This window comes from Electrona antarctica (genome assembly GCF_951216825.1).
Source record: "Electrona antarctica genome assembly, chromosome: 10".
Taxonomy (NCBI): Eukaryota; Metazoa; Chordata; class Actinopteri; order Myctophiformes; family Myctophidae; genus Electrona; species Electrona antarctica.
Window position 1 is genome coordinate 50,077,940 of NC_136791.1, and position 12,091 is coordinate 50,090,030.

The following is a 12,091-nucleotide window of genomic DNA, read 5'->3' on the forward strand; positions in this document are numbered from 1 at the left end:
CTGAGCTTGTAGATCTGCTATTTTTCAATAGCTAAAGCATAACATAATGCTAACACCAAAAGGGGTTCCCGCCCAAAATGGGTTAAAATTAAAGTACTTGATAGTATTGATACAATCGATTATTTGCATTGCAAAACGATTCGATATAGATTATTTGTATTGCAAAACGATACGATACAAACGTCAATGTTGCCGTTTACATTTCGATATACTTCGATTCTTGAGATTAAAAACGACTATTCGATGCAGTTCCTATATCGTTACACCCCTAGATCACCCTCCCCTGTGCCAATGTTGGCCCCCGTGCCTAAGGTGTCCTACCCCTGCTGTACATGTCCTAGTACAGACCTGTTCATTCCGACATACTGTAGATATTCAGAGTTCTTGGTGCCTTGCAGGAGCTCCACAGCCTGTCGTTTCCCGGACGACGTCTTACAGGAAGCCAGCATCTGTTTCAGCTCGTTGCCATTGGCCGAGTGTGAGGGGCTTCTGGGCATGCCTACCTCCACAAACGTGTCGGAGCCTGGGGAAAAGAGAGAACGAAAGCAAAACATTAACATAATGTTAAAATTATATTGTGTTTTGTTCCACTTTGTTTCGTTGTTCATCTCCTAACACTCTTCGGCAATGGGAAAGCGGAGACCCAAAGGTTACAACTGTCTTTAAAGAAACACTCAGAAGTGACAGTGTTATGACAACCAAGGTCAAAATATTTCTCATGTTTCTTCTCATTTTCCGTTCTATGCCATGCATGTAGTTGAGCACGGTCGATTCTCAGCACCTGTGACTGACTCACTCACTATAAAGTGGTGTGTGTGTGTGTGTGTGTGTGTGTGTGTGTGTGTGTGTGTGTGTGTGTGTGTGTGTGTGTACGCACGCACATCTAACATAATTTAAGCAATGTCCGAATGTCTGTCTGGCTACACCAATCGCTCTGAATATTCACACAGGCATTAACCATTACATTATGGAGGTCTTAACGGAGCCCTTTTTTCAATTTAACAAAAATGTAACGCTGTTAATTACATTTATTAGTTAATTACATTTTCCAATCAACCTATATGGGAAAATGTGAAAACTCACATTCAAGTATTTTTCTCTCAGAAACCGTAAGGGCTACAGTTACAACACTTGGAGGGGAGGTTCATAATAATGATTAAAATAAATGTAATAAATAATTACATCAGTCGGCCTCATGGTGGCGCTATAACAGCCCACTTTACAATTCGCCTTATAACTCTTGAACCGTAGGTTGTAAAATCACGCATCTCCCCCAGGATCGATTTTGCGCCATTTTGAATTTTCTTCAAAACACTCTTCCACCTACAGATTTTGTCCAAATCTCACAAAAATCGGCACACATTTTCTCTGGACCTATCCGAATAAAACGCCACAGCCAGCCAGAATTCTTATTGTTCGGCTCTAATCGGCTTCCAAAGTTAGTGGGAGGGGCCAATTTTACCAAAAATGCCACAAATCACGAATGGAATGTCCAATCCACTCCAAATGTTAATCACAGAGATCCAAAGGCAATTCCATTTTCATCCATAGGGGGCGTCGCAAATGCAAAAATGTTAAACGTTGGTTGCAAAAACATGCTTTTTGGGGGATAAATCTGTCTCTGTCTTACTCTGCCCACACTGTACATAATTTGCTGTTCATATATTCGAACGGATAAGGACTAGGACTAGAAATCTAAGTGTTGTACAGTATGTGGTGGTGTGTGTGCATGTAAGTGAAAAGTCTCAGTTGGCACCTGGATTAATTAAGGACCGAGAAGTTGCAATTTCAGAGGATTTTCCCTTACTGCTCTGCTTTCAGCCAGCCAGTAACATGCTGGTAGTATGTCTGGTACGGTAGGGTAGTATACTATGTATGCATTTGTGTATGCGTTTTTGCGTGTGTGCGCATTGGCATTCCCGAATGGGACGAGTGGGGCAACGAGTGCAACTCAAACCCATACACAAGCTTCTCTGTGTGCATATGGGTTTGAACAAGTGTGCATTTGCAAGCGTAGCTTGTGCCCCCCTCTGTTAGCGTAAAATAATATGATGTCAGTCAACCTAATGATGCTCTCTTGGGCTTTGTGCTGGACTGCTATGCCGGCCTCCCTCGCCCCGACAGAGCTGGGGAGGGGAGGGGAGAGTCGTGGCGGGCTGCGCCCAGCAAGTTCAAACACATTCAGTAAAGAAGTACATTTACACAAGTACTGTACTTAAGTACAATTTTGAGGTATTTGTACTTTACTGGAGTATTTACAATTTTCTATACTTTTACTTCTACTCCACTACATCTTAGAGGCAGATATTGTACCTTTACTCCACTACAATTATTTGAAAACTAGTTACTAGTTACTTTGTAGATTTTTATTATTATTACAAAACATACATTAACCATACATTCAGCCCTATTAGAAAATAGCCTAAAAATGCGTCACATTGTAGATTTGCCATTTTCAAACGATTTGTATTTTGTATACCTTACTTGAAAACTTGAAATGGGACATTCTGCATGAGCACTTTCTACTTTTGGATCTACATTTTGATGTGATGAATACCTTTGCATACTTTTTGAATTCCGGGACTTTTACTTTCTAGTATTTCTACATTGCAGTATTGATGCTTTTACCTAAATAAAACATGCAAGTACTTTTTCCACCACTGGTCCAAACACATTCAGGGACACAGGAGGCGGTCAGGGGGAGGAGGCAGCAGAGGAAACCTTACTGGGACACGCCGCACCAGAGGAGACATGGCTCAGGAAAACACCACGGTAAAGTGAGACGCGTGAGAGAGGAATGGTTGGAGGGGAAACCGCACGTGTTAAGAACCAGGGGGAAATTGAGGGCCTTTCTGAACCACTGGTCGACCAGCAGTTAATCTGTCTCCGTTCCAGCCCCATAAACACCGTCAGAGAAGGGGTAGCAATGCCACTACCGACCTGTGTGAGCCACGCGCGGAGCATTGCAAAGAAATATGAATATGTTCATTCAGGGCATTTTTTTCCACTTAAAAGTACTGTAGGGTTACATAAATGCTGGTTGCAGTGGGTTGAGGTAAATTATGCATAGACTGCAGGTCCTGTCCAGGACTCGTCCAGAGTCAAAATACCCACACCGTTCATGATGTTATTTCACTCGGGTAAGAATTAGGAATTATTTGCAATATGTGCTACACAGTTTTGACAATACTCAATGTCAAACATCCAGGAAGAATAAACCCAACAGTGCTGAAATGGACCTGAATCTGTGTGGTACTATCAAAGTCAAAGTCAAAGTCGTACGATTTGTCACACACGTTACCGCAGTGAAATTTGTTCTCCGCATTTGACCCATCTCTTGGAGCAGTGAGCCGCAGCCAAGGAGCGGTGAGCTGCAGCCGTGCCGCGCTCGGGAATCATTTGATTAGTAGATTTGACACCCCAATCCAACCCTTTGATGCTGAGTGCCAAGCAGGGAGGCATTGGGTCCCATTTTTACAGTCTTTGGTATGACCCGGCCGGGGATCGAACCCCGACCTCCCAGTTTCAGGGCGGACACTCTAACCACAAGGCCACTGTCTGGTCACTGTCTACTATACCTTCGTCTTGGTTGGACTTGCTGGAGAGAGGTTCTGATGGGTTGTGTCCACTGGCCTCCTGGACGGAGTCACACTGGGTTGGGCTCATAACGGTTTCTGCCAGAGATGCAGTGGATATTCGTCCATAGACCGAGCTAGGATGCTATTAGACACAAATTCATACAATGAGACACAGTCATGAGACAACAGTCATATGAAATAAACATGAAAGCATTGAGTTTCACATGCATTTCCTTGATTTAGATTAGCTAGGTGTACACAGACATTTTCAGCAATGACACAAACATATCGATCGATGCTTGTCTGGACACAACCCGTCTGCTGACAACAGCCATGATTTAAGGGATAAAGCATTAGTGCACAAAAAAAATCCAGAGTGATACGGCTGACAAAAAACAAGGTATTTTTCATTCAAGCTTCAAGCTTCAAGATTTAAGGCACACGAAAGCCTGCTCAAAACAAATGCAATAACAACATGTCATTATCAGCATCAGAAAAGTACATTTAAAAACATAGAGATTAGTCAATGTAGTGTTTAAAAGTGTCATTACCAACACTAGCATCCCTATTCTCTGGTTAACATTTTGGTGTTGAGTAGAGGAGGGGGCATAGAGCCCCCTCAACTATGTATAGGGAAGTGGTTAGCCACTTACAGTAAGCTCTATTTCTTTTTCCGTTTCAAATATTTTGCCTATAATGACATTGCCCAATATAGGGATGCCAGGTTGGAAGAGGGTAATGTACACAATTCCACAACCTAATAAGTTATATCCATTATCCCGTGACCCAAGTGTGGGTCCCCTGTGTGTGTGCGCACAGTGGAGGATTTTATATGATGATGGTGTGTGTCTACCTGTACCTTCACATGCCCGTTGAGTGCGCCATGGCCCTTGGCGCAGTCCGGGACCCCGTTGGACTGCTTGTCTATGGGTGCCAGACCGGGTGGAGGAGAGGGGGTGTTCTGGGTGTATCCCTGCAGTCCCTGTACGCCTGACAGAAGGATGCTGCTCAGGGTGGCCTGGGCGGCAGGGTGCAGCATCAGCTGAGATGAGAAGCCTGACGACGCAGAGGGGATCAACGGTTAGACAATCTGAACTTATCCCATTTTGACCTGAGATCAGATTCTAAAAAATGTCTTCTACGTCCCGACAGTTTTCTGAAAAAGCTATGTTTCTATATGTCAGTGGTTCTTCGATTTTTCAAAAAATAGCAGACCTACAAGCTCGTAGCGCGCCACTCGGTGGCGCGCTATGAGCTTGTAGATCTGCTATTTTTCAAAAGCTAAAGCATAACATAATGCTAACACCAAAAGGGGTTCCCGCCCAAAAATGGGTTATTGTCTTAGATATAAGTTTTCTTTTTCCCCCCCCAATTAGTTTTATATTATCAGTCACCCCCTTTTTCTCTCAATGTAGTTGTTCTGTCAATTTGCTAAGTCTCCTTGTCACTGCTGACCCCTACTGGTTGTTTTTAGGGAGAGTGTAGACAAGCATGCGTCTCCTCTCCTCCTCCGACACATGCAATGCCGTCAATCTGATTCTTTTCACCTGACAGTGAGGAGTTTCACCGTGTGGGCATAATGCAGGTGGAGAGACATACAATTCCTTCCAGTTCAGCTCCCCACTGAATATGTGCCCTGAACAACTACTACAACGTCCCCACTCGGATCCCCACACACAGACCCCTTTTTCACCGGTTGGTTCCCGGTTCAGTTCTTTTTGGTTTTTAGTCCATGAGCCAGAGCTCCAAAATTGGTGGGCAAACTATACCCTATATTAAATTGTTTATAGGATCAATACAAGTAAATGAATACATGATAACCCTTCCACAGTAGTAGCTCTTTCATATTTCCGATTATTTTGCATATTTTCCTACATAATGCCTCATTTGCATATTTAAAAATGTAAAATTTGTAATACAATAAATCATTGTCTTCGTGTAAGTACTCAATTGGGGAAGTGTAATGGTGATAACAATCTAAAATAGGTATGGTTTTTCCCACTCAATTCATAATTAACGTTTCAATGTTGGAGCTCTGGCTCATGGACTAAAAACCAAAAAGAACTGAACCGGTTCCCATTGGGAACCAACCGGTGGAAAAGGGGCCACAGTGACAGCGCTCCATACGCACTGACAGACAGACAGAATATTCTATACACTGCAGTGTTTTGATGCGTTTCATAAGCAATTGATTAATGCGCTCGTCCGGACCATACCGCTGTGTAAAATATGCCCTCTCTCCGTCTCCAACTGTGTTGGTGAGATTGCATTCACACCTGCAGTGAATCGAAGTCAGCGTGCTCTTGGAATCGAAGCGAAACCCCCGTTTTTTTTTGGCGAACTAGAATGCGATTCTAGTTTGATCTGCATCGGAGTTCGAATGAGCCTTCACACCTGCCAAACGAAGCGCACTTTCCGACAATACGCAGCAGCATTCGTAGTGCTGGTGTGAATGCCACCTTATATACTGTACATTTGCAACAAGAAATCCACAGGCATCATGAATCATGACCGGTTAAAATGGTGTGTTCACAACTTTATATTTATGATACCGAACATGTTTCATCATGCAAGCAAATGTTTTTTGGGGGGAATAATAACATCTATCTAATAATTTAGCGATCGCTCGCCCGCTGTATATTTTGCTCGTTCGCTGTCTGTCCGTCCACTTCCGGGTCACCAGTGAAATGCATGTTGGGACGGCTTCCGAGTGAACACAGATTAATACTGGGACACATTTTTCCGTGTAACAGACCCACACGGGGGGGGGGGGGGGGGGGGGGGGGGGGGAGCGATCGCTAAATTATTAGATAGATTACCCACACTGAACATCATTTGCTGTTCATATATTCAGAACGGGTAAGGACTAGTAAAAATGCTAGTGTGTCATTTTAGGTAGGCTGGTGGAGTTTTCCAGCACCTCGAGACACTGAATGTGTCCTCACAATAGAATCTCTTTTTGACTGACCTAAGATGGCAATAAGCACCCAGACAACACCTCATAGATGTGCCTAGTTATACAACATCGGCACTGGGTGTGGAACGATCAACTGTAGCAAATCACACATTGCATGTGTTGTCGTGCCGTATTGCAGTGGGTGTAATATAGGGCCCACAGAGTTCAGTTACAGTAACACTGGGGTTTTTTAGGGCCGGGATTCCCCAAACCCATCTTAGTGCCAAGATGTTCTTAGAGAAACCCAGTCGGGCCAACGCAAGCGGTAGACACTAGTGGTGACAGACAGTCAGACAGACAGACCTTGGGTGCTGGTGAGGGAACTGGGCCAGAGGGAAGGGGGAGGCGTCTGGGTGTTGGGACTGGCCGTCTGCATGGGGTTCATGGAGGAGTTCAAGCCGTTGAGAAGGACCGAGTTTGGGGCAGGGGAGTTGCTCAGGACGTGGGCTGCCGTCGCACCCAGGAGACCTGGAGGGGAGGAGAGAGGGAGAGCATAGGAGGCGGCAAAGAGAGAGAGAGAGAGAACGAGATCAACGGTGGTCCTGTCAAAAGAGCGGGGCCATTTCTCAAGCTAAACACATGTTACATTTACACACTCTGGCTCTCAAGCTATTTTACTGGAATGTCATCATATTGCCATCGACCAGACAGCAAATGAGAGGAAGAAATTCCTGAAATCTACGAGGCCACGGACATGTAAAGTACATATCCTGTATCTACTCGTACTCGATGACACCATGTTATTGAGTAAACCGACTATGTGGCTGCTCGGTGTCTCAGCCCCAAACACTGTGTATGAAAACAGAAAGAAGCAGGTCTTGTGGGTTTAACAAGGGGCTAGTTTGGCTCCAGGAATAAGGCTAGAGATTCTTCTGGCACACTGGGCTGTAATCTGATGGAGGGAGGCATGTAGCAATTACTATAGACCAGGATGTGGCCGTCCAGAACTTTGCCCATGGGCCCCAGTGTTCAAACAAGAAGAGGAAGAATCAGGTTCTGCTGTACGAGGATGCAAAGTCAATGTTTGCCTGTGCACAGATTAGCAGATTTTTTCCAAAGATAAGCCTACAGGCTGTACGACGTACTGCTGGACAGTATTAATGCTTATTATTCTTATGTTGGTCAGATAAATTGTGATAGTGGCTACTGGCAAAGAACGCTGCAGCCTTGAGTTCACGTTCTGTCCGTAAATCCCACTATTTTATGTTCTGGCAATGAATCACTTAACACATGTCAAATGCCAAGACATCTCCCCTGCACGTGAATGTGGAACAATTGTTTTGACAGCCAATATGAAAATCACTGCACATACAGTAGTACCATGGATGACGGCCGCTAATTGTTTACTCCAGTGTTCGACCGCGCGTAATACGACATTCCCGCTATTTGTTTAATGAGTTTAATTCGCTGTTTTAAAATAATTAAAAAGAAACGGCGCATTTATCCGGGACCTGATGACGAGGCCGTCGCGTTATGACGACGAAACCGGAAATCAAGTCATCATCTGCGCTGCTAGGGCTTCTGGGAAATTGAGGCCAATGCAAGTGAACGGGGGTTTTGTCTCTACTACAACACCTCTTGGAGGCGGATCTTTTGGCGTACCAACATGGCCGCTGGTGTGGATCATCAAAACATGCCGACGGACCATTTTAAGTCGGATTTTCGCGGATCAAAAGCCCAAATACTTCAGCGTATCTAAAGGTAATACAACAATCTCGGCAGCGTAGAATATTTGATTAAAATGCGGGTAACGCGCAGTATGCCGTCAAACTGTTAAGGTCCGATTCTATGCCGTTGCCATAGGGGGGATCGTGAGTCTAGTGCCAGTGAAATGCGTGACATAAGCAAAGAAGAAGAGCCACATCCGACCGACCAAGGACTGTCTATAGAGGACGAGACGCGAAGACCGTACAGGCGACGCCATGTTGCTCCATGGAAGGAAAGAAACATGCGCATGTTTCTTTCCTTCCATGGAGCACCACTCTTTAGACAGTCCTTGCGACCGACCCGGAAGTGATAGCCCTCCATATCTGTAGTCTAGCCTCACCAAAGATACGAAGATGCACGAACTTCATTGGAGCCACTAAGAGGAATTATATTATTAAGCACTGGAACACACATTTTATTTCACTTTTAATATGTCCATTAATTTCACGTTATAATATTCACATTCACATATTCTCATCTTAAATATGGGGCCAGTGCCCCCTATGGGTCGTCTGTCACATTGCAGATGGACAGAGAGACTCTTCCGGAATCTACTTTATTATCCCAGCAACAAAGTAGATTTTCTCCTGATTTGTCTCGCTAAAAGAAGCCATTTTAGTATGAATATCTTGGAAATATTGTGTGCCTTGTGATGATTAGGTCCAGTATTTAGTTCAGACCATGGAGTTAAGGAATGGTTCATAAGCTGTGTTCATCTCCCGCATTGGAAATGAATAGACTCCAACCTGCTTCCCGTCTCGTAAAAAGGCGCGTGCACACGTCACACAGATACGCGAAGTTAAAGGACCACTTCACCACTTTTCAATATCTCTTCATATAATTGGTCCTCACTAATGTTCATGATAAAACACCACCATTTTTTCCTACTCAGTCTGTGTCTCATAGGAGGGCTTTGGGCAGTTTGGACACCCGTCCACCAGTGACATCATCATTAGGCAGATTTTTTTTTAAACAAGATTTGTTTTAAAATATATTTAGATTTTTATTATCATGAGAACGATGGCTTCAACTTTTGCATTGCAGCTTTTCAGGAAAAGAAAGCCTGCCGTTTCTATTAGCTTGGATTCACCATCGATGATGTCACTGGTGGACGGGTTTCTGAACTGCCCACAGCCTTCCTATTAGACACAGACTGAGTAGGAAAAAATGGTGGCATTTTATCATGAACATTAGTTAGGACCAATTATAGGAAGAGAAGTTGAAAAGTGGTGAAGTGGTCCTTTAAGCAAAGTTGGGACCTCTTGCTATTGGCCTCTTGGGCCTCACTCTAGGCTGTGTACCAACGCATGGACGATTCATTTCTTTAGCACGAGCTTGGATGAATGTTTTATCAGCTCCCAAACATGGTACTTTATCCCATTCCGAGCAGAAAAAACACTAATAACCCTGTGCGCGGGGAAGCGAAAACAAGAAATGATCACATAGTGATATTTGTCAGGTGAAAGAAGGGCTGTCTCCGTTGTGTTCCCCCCCCCCATATTAGTATGATTGATTGATGATTGATTCTTTATTTAAGTGTCATGCTTCCGAAGAAGCCCAGCCCATATGGACTTACAGGACACTTTTTACAGTTTACAATAAACAATGACAATAAACCGACGGTTTGCAAACAATGATCAAGTCAATACAAAACTGACTAATATATATATATACTGTATATAGTATGATTATTACTTTATTAAAACCCCTTTATGGCCACTGACGTAATTGACGTAATGAAATCAATAAATCCCTTATGGCCAGTGACGTAATGGACGTAATCGATTGATTCCCAATAATCGGGAGCTTATTGTCGCAAAATGTAGCATTTTTTTTGCTCATTTGGCTAACGGCCGATGTAATCTTCCTAAAACCGGCCGAAAATCCGCGCGTGCACGGTCGATCACACACGCGCGTGATCGCGCATGCATCGCTGCGTAAAATGCGATGTTTTGGGCTTGATTAGAGCTTAATTTGACTTAGTTATGAAAAATACGATGATAGCTTAGCATTCCGGACATCTGAGAGTGTAACACAGTAGCAAAGCTACTGCCGGATATTTTGATCCAAACCGGAAGTGGTTATTGTTCACTCGCTCTCTTTGGTCAGAATCGGCAAAATGGTGACGTTACCGCCACCATCAGGACTGATTGTCCCAATACTATAGTCTTGCCCCGTCAAAATGAGATATAGTGTGTATATCGCGGATTTTTCTATTGGCATTAAAATGACAAATTAAACATTTGAAAAATGCTGGCCGAAGGCACATTAATTAGTTAATTAGGTATAGCAATAAGAGGGTTAACGTGTATGTTTGTGTGTCACAACCTCACGCATCACATCACGGACGTTGTTTGCGGCGCTGACTCCGTTGTGTTTTGTCTCCGTTGTGTTCTCCGTCCCCCCCATATTAGTACGATTATTATTTTAGTAACGTGTATGTTTGTGTGTCACAACCTCTCGCCTCGCGGCTGTTTGCGTTCGTTTCCGACGTTCTGTGCGTGGTTCAATGGCTGAGCTCACACGGTCGCAACACTGATTTTTGTTGTGAGTGTAATGGCCGCCCCCAATGCATTTCCAATGGAGGTCACATGGTCTGTTGTATGGCTTTCAGCTGTGTTTCGACTGCGCCCCTCCCCCTCATACAACACAATGTTGTGTCAAACCATGTGACCTCCATTGGAAATACATTGGGGCGGCCATGACACTACACAACATTCATCCAACAAGCGCATTACAGGTGTGAGCTCTGCCAATGACTGTGTTTTGTTGTGGCTTCCCTGCTGTCCAGCTCATAACAGCTGACTGTTGTCGCTTCGAGGCTGCTGGTGGTAAAGCTTGCTCACAGCAGTGCGGCCTTTCGCGGAGCGTCGTGTGGCATAGCTTAGGAGGCAGGCAATCATACTACACTCCCATTGGCTTAGGCAGAGGAGGCAGACGTAGCAGACGAGGCGGCCAATCAGATCAGTATGACTAGGTCGCGCCAAGTCGTGCAATGGTCGCTTACATTTCATGAGCGTTCATTAGTCAGGTTTCACCTGACAAAAAGGTACCAATAATATTTTTTTATTTTTTTATCAAATCTCGTGTTTCTCGTGGACAGCCAATAGTAATAATAGCTTTCCTTGAGATATCTCATGGATGGCTTGGATTGGGTTAAAAGAACATTTCGCAAGAGCTGATCTTGGCTGGACCGGGCGAACTCCTTAATTCACATTGAGGTCATTTCTACAGACAGGTAAACTCCTCCACAAACACAGCCGTTTATTGCAGTAATTCATATGCGCGTGATGAGTTCCCTCGTGATTCAAATCAAGACTGTAGTGCGAATTAAATTTGCACCAAGGTTATATTGTGATGGTTGGCTGATCAAAAGACGTGCACAACATGCGAGGAAGGCTTCTGGGCATGAAATCCATACTGTCACAATGACCTACGTTTTCCCAGAGAAAACAACTCTTGGACTTGTACTGTACAACGTTTGAAGTCGTCGGTGCCATGAGTCATAGCTCGGTATACGAGATCTGCGTCAGAACAGTAAAAAAGGATTAGTGCATTGTAGAGCAAACAAGCCACAAGAACAGTCTGTCACATTCGCAGGGAGACGATCATCGATACATTTCCCACCACTGGCGGAAGATTCTGTCTCGAGTGTGTAAGCAAAGTAAGCAAAGGTCTTTGTTTACCCAGGGTGAATGGACTAAGCTCGAGACTTGTTTACAGCCAGACCCTGCTCATAGAACATTTCATGGTTGAGGTTCAATGCCTTGCTCAAGGGCACTTCAGCGGTGGTAATTTTAACGTGCCGGTCCGGGGATACGAACTGGCGACCTTCCGGTATCAAGACCGC

At 44.3% G+C, this 12,091-nt stretch overlaps 1 protein-coding gene across 2 annotated transcripts in view; it reads right to left on the reverse strand.

Moving 5' to 3' along the window:
- The window catches only part of bicc1a (BicC family RNA binding protein 1a), a 107,896-nt gene that overhangs the window by 10,469 nt on the left and 85,336 nt on the right, over positions 1-12,091 (reverse strand). For both annotated transcript variants that reach the window (XM_079511701.1, XM_079511700.1), the window contains exons 11-14: positions 6,838-7,002; positions 4,438-4,634; positions 3,579-3,720; positions 349-523 (exon numbers count right to left, since the gene is read on the reverse strand). In XM_079511701.1, coding sequence (XP_079367827.1) covers positions 349-523; positions 3,579-3,720; positions 4,438-4,634; positions 6,838-7,002 — 679 coding nt within the window. The remainder of the gene's footprint in view (positions 1-348; positions 524-3,578; positions 3,721-4,437; positions 4,635-6,837; positions 7,003-12,091) is intronic.